Source organism: Sinocyclocheilus grahami, unplaced genomic scaffold (assembly GCF_001515645.1).
Source record: "Sinocyclocheilus grahami isolate Dianchi unplaced genomic scaffold, SAMN03320097.WGS_v1.1 scaffold1397.1, whole genome shotgun sequence".
NCBI classification, from domain to species: domain Eukaryota; kingdom Metazoa; phylum Chordata; class Actinopteri; order Cypriniformes; family Cyprinidae; genus Sinocyclocheilus; species Sinocyclocheilus grahami.
Genome location: NW_015506576.1, coordinates 19,217 through 36,962, shown reverse-complemented (window position 1 = coordinate 36,962; position 17,746 = coordinate 19,217). Strand labels below are relative to the sequence as shown.

General features: G+C 34.8%; 1 protein-coding gene across 1 annotated transcript in view; it reads right to left on the bottom strand.

The window, feature by feature from the left end:
- Positions 1 to 16,472, bottom strand: part of LOC107569929 (protein Dos-like) — a 26,246-nt gene extending 9,774 nt beyond the window's left edge. The window contains exons 1-6 of the mRNA XM_016256099.1: positions 16,128 to 16,472; positions 13,613 to 13,689; positions 10,156 to 10,301; positions 8,019 to 8,189; positions 5,842 to 6,046; positions 4,750 to 4,984 (exon numbers count right to left, since the gene is read on the bottom strand). Of these exons, the coding sequence (XP_016111585.1) occupies positions 4,750 to 4,984; positions 5,842 to 6,046; positions 8,019 to 8,189; positions 10,156 to 10,301; positions 13,613 to 13,689; positions 16,128 to 16,146 (853 nt within the window). The 5' untranslated portion in view covers positions 16,147 to 16,472. The remainder of the gene's footprint in view (positions 1 to 4,749; positions 4,985 to 5,841; positions 6,047 to 8,018; positions 8,190 to 10,155; positions 10,302 to 13,612; positions 13,690 to 16,127) is intronic.
- Positions 16,473 to 17,746: the final 1,274 nt, after the last annotated feature.

Sequence of the window (17,746 nt, the reverse complement as noted above, 5' to 3'; positions counted from 1 at the left end):
CTAGGGTTCTTATTAATAAAAAAAAAACAAAAAAAAAAAAAAAAATATATATATATATATTTTTTTACTTTAAAATATAAAAATAATATAAATATAAAATAATAATAATAAAAAATATAATATATAAATAATAAAAAATTATATATAATTTGCCTCTAAATTTATTATTATTATTTTACCTCTATTTTATACCAGGAAAAAATACTCTTTGAGATTAAAAACCTTGTCTTACAGGAGTGTTCTGGCCAATATAGGTATATATTAGCCAAATATAACATGTACACATATACACAAAACCAATACAAATAAGACCAACATAGCATATGGAACATTAAAAACATTTACAATTCATTAACTCATCTTCCAATTCTCGAATAATGGATTTCAACCTCTCCTTTTTTGCTTTCTTTAAATTAGGTTTAATGCATTCAGAAAACATAATTAACATATTAACAATGTAACATCTATCTTATTTGTTATCCTGGGCATCCAACAGTGGAAATACATTAGATGGAGAGTATCATGATCAAATTGTTTCACAGAATAAAAAATATTGAGTGTTTGGGACGCTCATTTTTGCTGTCTCTCATTTAAAAAAAAAAAGACATTTGGAATGGAAGAGCCCTGCGTCAACAGGCCATCTGCTTGAGAGCGAGTCTTGGCACTCAAATACAGCAGTTTCGTCTTGGCTGAGAGAATATTCTATAGTCTGCTACATACACACAAAAGCCGAACCATTTCTCTGCTCCATGCTACGTGAAGGCACTAAAACTCTATTAAGGTCTTCAATCATTTTTCCAAGGTAATACACAATGCAGGGGCTAAATGAAAAGCATAGAAACACTCAATATTGCTTTGCATCCCCTAAGGCTAGGAAACTGATCACTTCACAGGTTCATAACACTGTCTGTACTTTCCACAGCAGTGTTATCTCACTTCCTTTCATGCTGACAGACCAGAGAGGATAAATCCAGAGATATTTACAGTAATACTTACAGTGGTGTCATGTAACAAAGTAATAATAGTATTTTTGGGAGAATCTGTACTTTACTTGAGTTTTTATATTTTTGTCAACTTCCTATTCCTTCCCTTCCTATCTCCTAATTCAAATGTATACTTTCACTCCGATGCATTTCCCCGAAGCATATTCGTTACTTACTACAAAATAAAGTTGGAAGAAAATAGAAGACTCCTAAAAAATTACGTTGCGCATGTGCACACAAGTTCTCGCACAACCACTGTTGATTTCATTTTCCACTCAAGTCAGAGCTGGGGTGTGCGATATATATCGTCTGCGCTAATATTGTAAGTGTTGTTTTAACGGTGTGCGATCGTAGTGTCATTATCGAGTATATCACAAAAACCAAACAAAAATACACCCAGAGAATGCATGCATACACTGTGTGATTTAATCTATTAAAATGCATTTAGAATGCCCATAAGATTCAAGATAAGAGGCAAAATACCTCTGTATGTCTTTTTTATTTATATAATTTAATATAGTTAATCTATATCACACTAAGAGTCACACTTTTTTTTACAGATATCAGTATGATAACAAATGTAATATTGATTTTACACAAGTTTAATAAATGCACCCTTGTCCCCTCTGAGCTGCATTAAACAGTCATAAACTGTGTAAATGAATCTAAATGCCACTTCAGATGCAGATTCCATATTTGCAAAAACAGTTTTCTGATGTTGGAATGAAAGAGTCTTCGTACCAGATGAAATGGCTCTTATGCGAACCCAAAGATACAAAATGGAAGAAAGAGTTCAAACTGAACATATATCACAAAAACATGCAGAGAGTGCACGCATATTCTGTATGATTTAGTCTTATTAAAAATGCATTTAGCGTCATCAAAATTGAAGGCATTCTGAATTGTAGGCGGTAGAAATGCCTCTGTATGTCTTTTATATTTATATAATTTAATATAGTTGCTCTATATCACACGAAGAGTGCCATTTTTCTCCAGAAATCAGCATGATAACAAATGTAATATGTAATATTTTATACAAGTTTTATAAAGTCAAGTGACTTACATTTTAAACACATTAATACCTGTTTTTGCTCAATTTTGAACGAAAATAGTTCCAAACAAAGATCACAGCACTCTTTTGCGTCTCCGAGCAACACAAATTAATCAGCTTTTTGAACGAATCGGTTGAATGAATGATTCAGTGACTCACAATCTTATGCCTCACCTGGCGGTTTTAATTTAACATTTCAACTATTTAGCAGTATAGTCAACGTTTTCTGTTTAAAACAAATAATTATTTATGCATTTGTAACTGCAGGTTAAATGCATCCATGTCCCCTCTGAGCTGCATTAAACAGTCTGTGTAAATGAATCTAAATGCCACTTCAGATGCAGATTCCATATTTGCAAAAACAGTTTTCTGATGTTGGAATGAAAGAGTCTTCGTACCAGATGAAATGGCTCTTATGCGAACCCAAAGATACAAAATGGAAGAAAGAGTTCAAACTGAACACAATCTTGCTGCTCAAAACTGTGTATAGAACAAATTTTTATATTTATTTGCCCCTTTTCTATTTTGAATTTACTTGTACTTTTACTTTCAAAACTTATGTAAGTTTTATGTTAAAAAATACTTTTCATACTTAAATACAATACATATCACATACTTTAAATCTTTTACTCAAGTAATATTCTAAACGGAGACTTTAACTTCTACCAAAGTCATTTTCTGGTAAGATAATGTAAGATTTATGTAAGATTTTTTTAATTAAAATATCCAAAAACCACTAGAACATTGTTATATATTTTGCTGACTTGTGTACTTACATTATCCCAAATGTTTCGAAGAATGTTTAAATCCAGAGAAATAAGCAATTTTAGGGCCTCGTTTCGCTTCGACGGCTTTCACCCCGCTTCATTCTACTACTTTAATAAATCATTAGCTCATCCATGAACATGATTTCTGCCCGAGTCCCGTCGGATTGCATCTGCTGTGGGGATGAAGACCACAACTCCCATGATTCCACACTCAGTCACGGCTTCATCAAACCACGCCTTTGTCTATTTGTTTATTTTGAATACGCGCCCTCCAGCGGCGAAAATGACATATTGTGCCTTTAAGTGTGGATTTCAAGTACTTTATCCACCACTGAATACTTATATAATCAAGCAGCAGTATTTGTATTAATCTATTCATTCATGTTTATTAATTAATTCAGTCCCATCAGCTACACTATTCACTTTTCTCTTATTTTAAAACATGAGGTAGAATAATATCATACTTGTGCTATCAGAGCACTTTTTGTCACATCAATGCATTAGTATAATACAGAGCTGACAAAATTAGTAGAAGAAAATGAGATTGAGCAACATTCAAACTTTTTGGCATCAAATTTGCACTATCGTTCAGCACATTGAAGAACATATGCCAACCACTAGATTCTACCAAAACCTTAAAGGGGTCCTATTATGCTTTTTCACTTTTTCAACTTTAGTTAAGTCTGTAATGTTGCTGTTTGAGCATAAAAAAGATCTGCGAAGTTACAAAGTTCAAAGTCCACTTCAAAAGGAGATATTTCATTGAACAGAAATCACTTTTCAAAAACTACAACGAACGACTCGTTTGGACTACAACGCATATTTTATGGGATTTGTGACATCACAAATATCGACGAATGGGACGAGACGTGGTTGAGCTGCAGTAGAGAAGGCAACGAGTGTTATCACTATGTCGGAGACACGCTAGCTTTCTCAAGGCAGATTCATGCCAGACTGGGGAGAGAGGTGTTGTAATAATGTAAAATATGTGAAAAAGAATGTGTTTTTCGAACAACCGTATGAGAGCCTGTTCTAGTACACCCCCAAAACAAAAATCAAGACTTTGTAAAAGAGCATAATAGGACCCCTTTAATATGTACTACCCTTCAAATGTTTGAATTAAAAGAAATTCATACTTTTATTCAGCAAGCATTCATTAAATTGATTGAAAGTGACAGTAAAGACATTTTTAATGTCACAAAAGATTTCAAATAAATGCTGCTATTTTGAAGTGCCACGGTTTCCACAAAAATATTAAACAGTAAAAACTCAATCAAATCAGTATATTAGAATGATTTCTGAAGGATCATGCGACACTGAAGACTGGAGTAATGATGCTGAAAATTCAGCTTTACCGTTACAGGAATAAATTATGCTTTAAAATATATTAAAATAGAAAACAGTTATTTTAAATAGTAATAATATTTCACATTATTACTGTCTTTATTGTATTTTTTTGTAAATAAATGTAGCCCTGGTGCGTATAAAAGACTTCTTTTAAAAACATTAAAACAATCTTACAGACCCCCAACTTTTTAACAGTATTGTATATTTAAATAAGATATTTAAATATCAAATTCATTTTTTTTTTTATCATTTGTCTTATTAAAAATAATTAAATGTTAAATATTTAAACATTTCTAATTTAAAAATGCACTGCTTTAAAATACAATAAAATACTCTAAAGCTAATTAAAGATAAAGCACTGCTAATAATATCAAATTACAAAAAAAAATAAATAAATCTTGAAACTAAACTCTTTTAATCAGCATAGTCCATTAAAAAATGTAGTTGGCTTTATATTTAAGAAAAATTGCTTTAAACAACAGAAAATAGCAATACACGTTTCATTAGCACAGTCTGTTTATTCGTGATGAAATTAGCGCCCTACATTCACACACCGGACGCTTTCTCTAATCTGCTGCCAGTTCCTGGATGTGTCACTGACCTCTCATGTCTAGACTTGAAGCTCTCTGGCTGCTGTCGAACTTCCACTTCTTGATCTTGAAGTAGGGACTCGCTCCCTCCAGGCTGGCGTGTCGGCGGAGCTTGGTGAAGAACTGCAGCATGGGGCCCGGCGGGGCCCCGCCAGAGGAGGACAGGGCCGTGGATGAGGCCGACGCACCCTCTCTACCATTACCCATGATGCCTGTGATCCTCCCGACTCCTCCTCTGACCTCCATCTGTTTGTGTTCGCAAGATTACATAAATGCAAAATAGGGCTGCACGATTAATCGAATGCTATTGTCATGTGCATTTTGTTAAAAAAGCCTTTTCATCTTCACATGCTTTCAGATGGAGCAGAATTTACTACACATAGCCGTAGTTCACTGACAAGTTAAGCAAAAAAAAATCGCAGACGATTTTATTGCGCGATTATGAAATCGAAGAAATCGTTTGCGATAATGACAGCGGTTTGCATAGCTTCTCAGTGAACTACGGCTCTGTGAAGTAAATGCTGCTCCATCTGAAAGCATGTGAAAATACCACATTTAATAACATGTTTTCTCCAAACTCACTTCATAACGTCAGTCGAGTGTTTGAAATAACATATTTCATAGTATTTAAGCAGTGATAAAGGCATTGCATTATAAATATACTTTATTTTAATGAAAATTATAATGATAAGAACTCAGATAAACCGTATATTGCCGTAGTCGTGGGTTTATTAGTCACGTTGAATCAATGAAAGCAGTTGAATCTTCTGTTTATTCAGCTGCAGCGATAGGCATTTTCTGGGTTTCTTCTGCGAGGTGTATTTGGAGTTTCAGCGTGAGAGCGCCCTCTGGTCTTTGGATGGAGATTTACTGCTGATCACAGAACCGTGCTTCACTGAAAGATACGCATGACAATCGCAGCTTCTGTCGAATCGCGATCTCGATTCCATTTCGATTTATCGTGCAGCCCTAATGCAATACACCAATGAACAATCGGATAATCCGCTGTTATGCGTGCAGCACGCGAACTTTCAATTGTCCATTCACATGGATTGTGTGTTATGATGTGTCAGTGAGTGAGTGTATCAGTGTGTGTGACTCACTAAACACGGGCTGGATGGCTCAGGACCGGCCACTGTGATGCTCTCACAGAACGTCGTGTCCACAGTGGAATTGAGAGCGTCGCCAGGAAGGGCAGAGCTGGGACTGAGACTCCGGCTGGTCAGGGCAGTCTGGGGCAGTGAACACACTGGTGGCTGTTCACGTGACACACAATGGGCGGTTATTATTTTGACAGTAACAAGAAACCTGAATAAACACAATGATGCAGTCATTCCAAACTTGTCTGGTACAGATATAAGAATGTCTGTTAAAAAATTCATAATGTGCAAGACTTCCGATTTATTAGTTGCTATAGGTAAATAACATGCAGAATAACTGTAATTAGAACAGTAATTTACAGTAACTATTTGCGCTACAAACCAGTGTGTTTACGATTACAATATTACAATATATACAGAACTGAAATCATATTATACGAAATGCCAGTTTGCAATACCAAGCAGCATAACGGAGAGTTTTTGTGCAGCTAAAAGGACTTGAAGTGAATGACACCTGAAGCCTCACACATTCAAGTTTAAAAAGGTTGCGCTCTTAAAATAAAAACACAGTGGATATAGCTATGCAAGCAGAATTTTGGACCAATGAGATTTGACTGTGGGAGGGGCTACCTTGTGGAATGACGCAATAGCAGAATGTTCGCAATAGCATATTACTATATACTCTATTTTTAACCTTTTTTTTTTTTGCTATTTGATTAGATTAGTTAATACATTTATAATCACAGTTATCAATTTATTTCTGACCAATAATTGTGAAAATAAATTAAATTTAAGAAAATGCACTACAGTTGAAAAGTTTGGAATGTACGTTTTTTATGTTTTTTTTTAAAAAGAAGTCACCAAGGAATTTATTTAATAAAAATACATTAAAAACAGTACAAATTGTGAAATATCATTACCATTTTAAATAACTCTTTTCTATTTGAATATAGTTTAAACTGTAATTTATTCCTGTGATTTGCTGCTCAAGAAACATTTCGTATTATTATCAATGTTAAAAACAGCTGTGCTGTTTAATAATTTGCGGAAACTCTGATACATAAAAAAGTCAGATGAACAGCATTTATTTTAAATATCTTTTATAACTTATAAAGGTCTTTACTGTCACTTTTGATCAGTTTATCGTGTTCTTGTTGAATAACAGTATTCATTTCTTTAAAAAAAAACTGACCCCAAATGATAGTATAAATGATGCATACTGCTTCACATACTATTTTTATAATAGTAGTCAGTATATAGTGTATATAGTGTAGCATATACTAGGTTAGTACACTATTCTGAACACAGACAATTTCTTGTCAAGGGTCACATCAATAACAAGCTGGTCAGGTTAAAAAAAGTTACAAGTTGTACCTTTCATCCTGACATGGCTAAAGTAAAGTAGGAGTAAAAGCTAACATGTTAAAATAAAAAAATTATAATATAGGTAATATAGGTATTCAAGAAAAAATGCTTTTTTAAAATAGTTTTAGATGAAGTACATCTCAAATTAAATATGTAATGCATTTAGTCCTTTAACATTTTTTGTAATTGTATTTATATATATATATATATATATATATATATATATGACTCTGTCTGTGAAATACAGGCTATATTATAACCCAGTGATACATTAAAAGTTGGATTTACAGAACATCCAACTTCACCTGCATACATGCAGTATACTTTCAGAAAGCGATAAAGCAAATCACAACTGGTTGATTGTTTATATTACAGAAAAATGAATCGCCCAGCTCTTTATATAAAGTTTTATATATGTGACCCTCTCTGTGAAATCCAGGCTAAAGTCTCAAAATCTAATTAGGAGATAACAAGCATCAAAGCTTGATTTCAACTATTAATTTCACTATGATTTCAATCTTTGACATGACCTTACTCAGTCAATATTAAAGATATCAAGGTTACATTTACACAGAAAATTTTTGTTTTTTTTTACAAAATATAAAATTTCCCTTATTTGCTGTCACTAATTTTACCCAAAATCTTGATGTTGACAAACAAGTTAATGTCCCTGTTATTCATCAACAGCTCATGCATCTGACAAGCTCAGATGTAAATGTAAAATGCACACACAAATGAGTAATGAAAGCTGCAGTCTGCTGTGGTAGTGAGCGCTGTGAATAGGAGTGGGTGGTATGAGTGAGTGGGCGGCTGACCTTCGACCTTTCTCCTGTGTTTTCTTGCTGTGATCGAAGAGCGCTGCTTCGTTGAAGGAGACCCGGCGGCCGGTGGTGCCCGTAGAAAGGAAACGCTCTGTCTCCATGTCGTGGGAGCTGGCTGCCGACAGGCAATCTGACTCATCGATGCGAATCGTAATCTCTGTGCGGGGAGAGACAGATTAGACCAGAGGACGTGTTTGTTTTTCGCATGATGCCCTCAGTTGATGTATGTGAGACTGTCACTTAGACTTGACCTTGACACTTTCCCTGAAGCTCTATGTAAATACACATGCAAATGCATTACATCATGCTGTTTAGAATGAGAATGTCCCTCCCCCAATGCCACTTGCAACCTTGCATGTTTAATTGAGTGTGTTATTTGTCATTTCCTTTTAACTAAATGTGAATTTTACTAGCAATTTCTGAGTGAAAATTGTTTCTCCAACAAATGTAGTAAATCACAGTTCGTGGCTTTGTTGTAATTGAAACCAATCGAGATGTCCTCCCAAAACATGATTTTATGGGGTCTTTAAACGTTACGCAAGTGAGAAAGTCACCAGATTTGAAAAATGTCCCAGCTGTGAATGATTGTGAAAAAAATCTCATTCACTTTCACCTGCATTGACATCTAAATAAATGCCGTATGATAGGCACAACAACAACACCGGCTTTATTACGACAATATACAGTTTCATTCGCCATAAGGCACTGTAAGTAATGAGAAACTGAAAATGAGTTTCCAGTCCTCTAACCACAGTGAACGGTGGCACACTGCGAGTGTGTGTGTGTTTTAGTGGGTGTTGGCTGGAGAGCACTCTCTCCCACACCAGGAGTGATTTATCGCGGCTGATGGCTGCTATGAGATCTCATTATACTCGTCATTTGTGTGAGCCTGGAGAGCAGGCAGACTCTACACCTCTCAGCAGCCACTGAGAAATACAGCCAGGCTGTGAGGAATGTGCACAGAAAACATTTTCAGTGCTGAGCGTCCTTGGCTTCACTAGAGGAACAGTTTATTCCAGTTGAATCTCTGCATTACGGTTCTATTTGATGCAGAATTTAGTGTCAAATGCAATCATACGCATCATCTGTCAACATGCAAACCAACATGCAAACATCGTGCTGTAAGTGACAATCATAATGTATATTCTCAATATTCACAGAACGCATTTTATTGGCGCTATTTGTTTAATTGTACATTTGTGTTTTTCATGAAAGGTTTCAAGCTGAAAGCTCTTCTAAATGTAAAAGCATGTCTTGTGTGAAAGCATTCTAACCTTAACCTCATGCAGTCTTATCATTTGGTGCGACCATCTGTCAGGCAATGCAACCAATTATGGAAATAAAAATAGAAATCCAAAATTGCATTATTAATATCAATCACTAATACAATACGCTAACATGGATCTTTTTTTATATTTTACAAACATAAAATCATAATAAAAAAGAAATAAAAATAATCCTGTAAAAAAATTTTTTTTTATAAATGGACTCTATAACTAACATTTTAACTATGAAAATTAAAAGTATTAAATTAAATATGAAATATTAAATGAAAAACTTAAAAGATATTAGAAATGTTGCCTTGGCAACTAAATATACAGTGCAAACTGCAATTATTTTCAGTAAATGAAACTGAAACTGAATTAAAATACAAGAAAATATCAATATTAGATGAAAAACTTAAACATGAAAAACTTTTTAAAAAGTATATATGTTGCTTTGGCGTACTAAAATTTAAACTTTAAATTACTAATCTAACTTAAGCTAAAATTTAAATGAAAAATTAAGAAATAAATATATAAACCTAATTAAAAATATTAATAAATGTTGTTTATTATAATAAATATAAATATCTTATAATAGCTAATAATAAAATAACTGACTATTACTACTACTAACTTAAAATATTATATGAAGGTAATATATTATTTAAATATATAATTTGATCGCACCACATGACATTTTTAGGGACAAAGAACAAAGTGGGAAATGCTATGTTGAAATACTCTTAAAAAAATCCCTAAAATAAACTAAAAAAAAAAAAAATCTGATTGGTTGACAGAAATATTCATCCAGAACCAAGTATGTTCAGGGGCCTGTGAATGTATAAGTTGCGAGGGGTAGTTCTTACCATGCATGCCGTCTGTCCCCTTCACAACAGCGGCGACAGACAATCAGAAGGACAGAGAGCAGGACCAGCGTCCCCCCGACAAAGATGGACAAGAGGACCAGCAGGAGGACATAGCCATTCTGTGTCCCTGATGACAGCGGGACGTCCTAGGTAACACCAGTGAAAGAAACAAACCAGTCACGATTGAAATTCCTTCTCCGAGTAAAACCGCATGACTTCAATTTTCACATTATATAGGTTTCTCCAATTCTATTGTCCAACTTAGACATAAACCACAGACATTTTCTGCATAAAAGCCCTTTGTTCAAGAGTGGTCCTTCTGGTAATATTACATAAGGCCCAGTTTCTGGAGAGAAGGACCTTCAGGTGTGGGGGCTTTTGTGTCTGAGTTGAGATGTTAAGTACAGTGTTCACCACGCCAAAGACAAGTTTAGAAAGATCTAGAGGCGGAGACCTTAAGAGACAAGAATGGAAGAGACAGAAGGTTCCTTCCTCAAAGACATCAAAGCACAAAGCCATACAACACCTCTCGCCCTGCCACCTGCTTAAATGTCATCTTCGTTCATGTCCCCGAAGAGATGTTCAATGGTAAGAATGCTAAATAAGAGCATAAGAACAAGGCCTGAATGAGCCTTTGAAACATCTTACAATTACTCTTACATTATACAGTGTTTCAATTGGCGGAGCAGAACATCCTAATTACCAGCCATTGTTCAGGTGAAGATCTGGATAGAGTTTATTCAGATCAGGTTTATTACTTTGTTAATGAAAGAGTTTGGAAGACTGATTTCTCTTCATTAAACTATAAATGGCAGAAAGCTATTTATCACTGAGTCCGCCATTATCCTAGCTTGGCAAGAGCGAAGGATGTTCTCAGTGGAGAAACTGGGAACTGTTTCATGGACAGTAGCATCATCGTGGCGGTCTCAAGAATAGTCTGGCTAACTTGTTTTCAGAAGGGACAGCAAAATGGACAAAACGATGTTTCACACTTTTAAAAGTTTACGTTCTGAACTTTTTATTCCGTAGTTCTTCAGAAAACCATTGCAGTTCTGATGCTTTAAGGATCCCAGAATTTATATACTGATAATGCAACATCAATAGTTTTTTTATTTCCGCCCAAAAAAACATTGAAACTCCATACAAATCCAACAAAATGCTTTCTAAAAATGTGTAATATCTAAATTACCTGCTTTTATTCAAGTCAGAAAACATTCAAAATGACTGAACCAACAAGGCTACATTGGGATACCCCCCCAAAAAAATGTATTCAAAATAAACATGAAACAGCAGTCAAGGGTTCATTTTATGGTCAATCAGGCAGAAATGTTTTGAAGCAAAATAAAATACATCCATCAAAAAAGTACTCCACCACACATGTGTACGACAGTAAGCGGAAGCTAGAGATTACTAACAACCACTTGTATTGTTCTCTTATTATTTTCATCAACAGTATGGTTTAGTAATTAAAATCATTTAATTATTGTCCGTGCAGAGGCTATTCCGTTTTATTGATCTATGGCGCATTCATTTTGATTCTTTACACGTGTAATGATGTCCAGTGACTTGTTTGCATTATTTATGCATTATTTTATTTATTTGTAAGACTTTTTTATGACTAAATTTGGTAATGGGAGAGTAAAAATATTTTTAAAACGTACACCGTTCAAACTAGGCTGCTTATGTTGAAGTGTTTGGGATGTGGCTTTTAATGATGAGACCTTTTTTGTAATCAGGCTCTCAAAAAGTATATAACAATTTGGATATAGATTTATCGGCCAACATATCGGTTATCGGCTTTCAAAAATAAAGAATAATCGGTTATCGGTATCGGCCAAAATTTTCATATCGGTGCATCCCTAGTTTATAAAGTATTTAATATGGATACTTTTCTTACACAAATCCATCAATTCACTTCAGATGGCCTTTATTCACCCCCTGGAGCCATGTAAAGCACATTTTTATGATGGATGGATGCACTTTTTTGGGCTTCAAAATCTCAATTCACTGCCATTATAAAACTTGGAAGAGCCAGGACATTTTTAATATAACTCTGATTGTATTAGTCTGAAAGAAGAAAGTCATGCACACCTAGGATGGCTTGAGGGTGAGTAACCAATGTGATCATTTTAATCTCCCCTAAAGAGACAGTTCACCCAAAAATTACAATTCTGTCAAATTATGCACTTAATTCCAGTGAGAAAAAAAATCGGTTTTGACCTAAAATTTTGACTTTTAACCAAAAATTATCCTAGAGTAGTATGTCAAATTTGTTTGGCTAAAATATCGAGAGGTTATTTTCGGTTCAGGGTTTCGGCTAAATTACACTAAATTCTAAATTTACACTCTAAAAAATGCTGGGTTAAATACAACCCAGTGCTGGGTAAAATAGGGACAAACCCAGCAATTGGGTTGTTTTGACCCAGCGGTTGGGTTAAATGTTTAACCCAACCTTCGGGGTAGTAACCCATCCGCTGGGTCAAAACAACACAATTGCTGGGTTTGTCCCTATTTTATCCAGCACTGGGTTGTATTTAACCCAGCATTTTTTAGAGTGTAAATTTAATATTTAGTTTCTGTAAAACATATTTGGTGTATCATTAATTCTGTCATCATTTACTTACCCTCTGTTGTTCCAAAAGCTGTATGACTTTCTTAAGTTTTCAAAAACAATTTTGTCAGCTGATTCAATGAAAAGGTCTGGCTCAAAGGAATGATTCATGCACTCTAAAAAATGCTGGGTTAAATACAACCCAATTGCTGGGTTTGTCCCTACTTTACCCAGCACTGGGTTGTATTTAACCCAGCATTTTTTAGAGTGTGTACAGATCCGCCATCACTACTTCTTTCTGTTCCTCAAACAAAGCTACAATATGAGTTCAGAAGACTCAAAATATAGAGCATGAGTCATGTTGATCACGTTTATGATAATTCTATGGTAATAATTAATCTTTTTTGAAGATTGAAAGGTTAATTCTAAATTCATTGTAATGGCATGGAAAAGAGCAGCTAGGACGTTCTTCAAAATTTCTCCTTTTTTGAAGTCAGTCAGTCAGACAGGTTTAGAACAACATGAAGGTGAGTAAATAAATAATAAACTTTTAGGTAAACTATATATTTATGAAGTCCAGAATCCCTGAGGATCCTGGAATTAGTCACTATTCCTGAATAAACGTCTCTATTTTAACCTAATGATGCTGCTTATGCCGGTAATTGAAGTTCCTGACAGTAACTCTGGGTTGTGATGCTCTATCACATCGTCTGACTGCGTGATGGATTCGGTCTGACTCAAAGTTCTCTCGCAAGGGCTAATTTGCTTAGATCCTGCGGTGGATCCAATTACGAGGGACGCAGAACAGGATATTTTCAATTTGCATGACTGGAAATAGCGCTGCAAAGAGAGGGAATGGGCGTAATGAAAGTAACCAGCACAGGAAGGAGAAGCACAAGTACTTACGGTGGGGTAAGTTGTGTTCTGGTTTGTCCATATGGCAGACTCATTGCTCATGGTCCAAGCCAAAGAGAGTGTCCCCCCTGAGGAAGACATTACAGGAAGTCAGGCAGCTGCTTTGAAGCCAGTTATGGCACTAAAGAAGGATTTGAATTCTCCTTCACAAGGAAAATAAAACAAATGCATCCCTGGACTGACAGCTTCCTTAAATACTCAGCTTTTAAGCAAAAATATAGTTCCCAATCTCCTTCTAAATATATTTGAATGCAACTCTTGTACATACAAACACATGCTTACATAATTCTGTGACAAAATGTCACCCTTTCTCCCCAAAAATCCCTTTTCATTTCCTCTTTTATCCAGTGGCTGAGGCCCAGCAGCATATGCTCCCCTTAATACCATCAACACCACAGCTTTCTGCATAAACCGCAAAAAAACCCTCTCTTTGACTCCTGCACTCACCTCCCAAGCAGTCCTCGTTTCTTTAATGCTGCGATGCTGCCTTTTCTCCCATTATCTGAAGGCAGCGTGTGTTTGTGTGCAAGAGATGCAGAGATAGCAGCGTGTTTGAAGGCTCGGACTGCAAAGCTTTCCGCTCCTGCTGCATACTCATCCTGCTTCTGCCCACCTACCTGTTTTCATAGCTTCTCTCTCTCTTTCTCCATCTCAGGGTCTTTAACATTCCTGAGATCATTTAAGCAGTTTTTTTGTGTTTGTGTTTCGAATGTATGATGCTGTTGTAGTGTTCACAGAGATGCCTAATGTACTGCATTATTAGGTATAGTTATTAAAACAAATCAACAGAGACCCGTTTGAACCGTTCCGGACTGTTCTTTCAGATTTAATGGCATTGCCAGATTTCCCTTTTTAATTACTTTGTCACTGTCAATTCACTTGTGATTTATTTCGTTTTTCACCAATTCTCTTTGTTATTAAATATTTTTGCTTGATGATACACTGCGAAAAAAAGTCAAAACGTGCAAAATGCACATTAAAGACAACCTTTGTTGGTGTAGCCGAAGTAGTTAAGTTGATTCGGTTATATTTTGACTTAAAACTAGTTAGTTTGTGTTCTCATTTTAGGTTACCGGAAGAAATATATTTGACAGTCCCTAACAATCCACTAACTATCATGAACGTTATGCAACATATGCTCTTGGCAGACTCTGCGGAGGTGTAGTACATTCAAAAATCTCTCTATAAGCATTTCTTATATATTCTTTATAGAACCTTTAATCAATTATTTACATTTTAACATTAATTCCTGAAACTAACTATAGTATCTTCATGTTTAATTAATTACATGTTTGTTTAATCACTAGTAAGTAATACAATACCAACAACTATCTTTTTTTTTTTCAGAATCACTACTGATTATCCAACAAATTGAATTTTATTTCAGTTGAAATTTTTTTATTATTTTGTTCAAATATATAATTCATTCAGACGAGTACTCAAAGTTGTACTCAAATTGTTGCTGGTATTTATTCAATTTTTTACTAATATTCATTAGGGACCAGTATTTATTTTAGTTACTTGTAACTACTGGGATTCTTAGTTAACTAAAACTAAAACCATACAAAGAAAAAAAGGAAAAAAAAATTTTGTCTCTTGAAACAAAATACATCCTAACTGAACTAAAATAAATGATAGAATAATCCTTAAATGTAATCAAATTTAATTGCAGCTAGTTGCCAAGGCTACATTTTTCATTTGCATGTAGTTTAAGCTATTGTACTAAAATGACAAAAAATAAATAAATAAATAAAAATTATCAAAAAATTACAAAAACACAATGACTTTAACTCAAATCAAAATGAAAGCAGATAATATAAATATAAAAACAACTAATTCAAAATATTATTAAAAACTATAATTGTATCTCAGTGATAACATAACACTGTAACTGTTTTAAAAGTTAGTTCTTCAGTTTTCCTACAAATTGAGCAGATATTAGTATCTTTTAGACACTAGTGCTATTTTTTAATTATTGTTATCAGTTAACATTTTTTAATCGTCCTGCTAGGCTAATATTTAAAGTATAACTACAAAAGTAGCTATTCTGCATGGTCATTTAATATGGCATAAAAAAATCTGCTGTAACTAGATTAAAAAATATATTTCTTGTAACAATCGTGATAAATAATAGTCTCATAAATTCTAAAGCTGGAGTACTAGATATTGAGATAAGCATTAGGATTAAATGAATAGTTACTAATGATTGATTAGTCAGTATTGGACCACTCACTAGTATTTTAAAAAGCATTAGTAATATAAAAATAGATACTAGTTATTCTTCATGAGTAAATTTAAATAACAGCGACGTGAGCATCAACAGACAGGCAGTGCAACCCCATATTTAAATCTCATTCCCAATCGTTAATGCTATATCTGATCGATAACCATGTCTGTTTTCCGCATTTTAGACTCCCATCATTTCCGAGAATAAAGCACGATGTCACTGAAGACACGGAAACAAAAGCAGCGTGAATGAATGACAAGCCGACAAAACTCACCTAACTATAATTCACGTGATCCATGAGACAAAACGCTCGCAAACGATTCTCCGATCTTCTCTGGGATTCGGGCTTTTAAATCTGTTTGTATGAATGAAGTGCCCCGTTAAACACACCCACTCTCCCGGCGCCCAGTGAGGAGAAATCACAAGTGTCTGTCTGTCAAGCGCTCGTCCTGTCCTCATGTTATGGAAATGAGGTGATCCCCCATTTGGGTCCCCAGGAACAGGGGGTCCTCAGGAACGGGCATCCCCAGGCGGTCCGGGCTCACTGCAGTTTTGGTTAACGAATATATCGTGCTGAATAAACGAGCGCAAAAACACTGAGGTGGGCCATTATTCAGTGCTCACTATGAGCTTGAACAAATATGAGTCAATTCAATTCGTGCTATGAATGTTAAATTGGTATTTACTGAGCGCCCCCTCCTGGTCGTACGCCCTTATAGTCATTTTTCAGTGAATACACTTAAAAATAAAAGTGCTTTAAAAGGTTCTTCACAGCAATGCCATAGAAGAACCATTTTTGGTTCCACAAAGAACCATTCAGTCAAAGGTTCTTTAAAGAACCATCTCTTTCTTACCTTTTTTATAATCTGAAGAACCTTCTTTCGCCACGAAGAACCTTTTGTGAAACAGCAAGGTTCCTCAGATGTTAAAGGTTCTTTATGGAACCATTTAGACAAAAAGGTTCTTCTATGGCATCGTGAAGCACCTTTATTTTTAAGAGTGTACGTTCAGTGAATATTTCTATCATCAAGTTTATTTTTGAAACAGCCTACAATAAAAAACGACATGAATGTGAATATTATTGACAAGGACCAAGTAAACAGCCTGGTTCACTCCACACAAGGACATTTTGTGACAACGTGCCCCAATGGCCTTTAAAAGCAATTTAATGGCTTAAGAGCCAGTTGGAAATCATGAAACATACATGCATATAACAGGAATTTTGACAATTATCTTGTTTTTTCCTCGCTTTCCTTACACATCTTCTCTTATTTGGTCGTATACACTATTCTAAGTGCGCTATTATAAGTGCACTCATGTTTTTGAAAAACTTTGTTGTGGTGGAAATGACGTCACTAACTGAGAATTGTTGTGTGAGAAGTTGATAGATGTTAACTCCACATGTGATGTCTTATTGGAAGAATGTGGTTGATTATATTGATTGGGAAAAAGTATGGACTCTGTCTTTGAAGTACATAATAACTAACAAGGTTAGAGAAATCTCATTCAAATTGTTACACAGATTTTACCCAGCTAAAGTGTTTTTGAAAAGGTTTAAATCCGACCTAGATACAAGCTGTTCTTTTTGTGGTGACCCTAATGAAACTGATATGCATATCTTTTGGGATTGTCCTCACACACAGCTATTTTGGTTTGAATTTTCTAATGTTCTCAATCGCAGTGTACTCCAGGGTTTCTCTCTGCTTTTTAAGGATGTACTGTTTGGCTTCTTTAACATACAAAAAGATAAAATGAATGAATATTTTATTATTAACCTATTATTACTTCTTGCAAAATGTCATATTCACCGCAGTAAATTCACTAATCAAAATCCGTTATATATTGTTTATAAAAATGTAATCTTCCAAGAATCTCAAGGCTTTTAAAACGGTTAATTT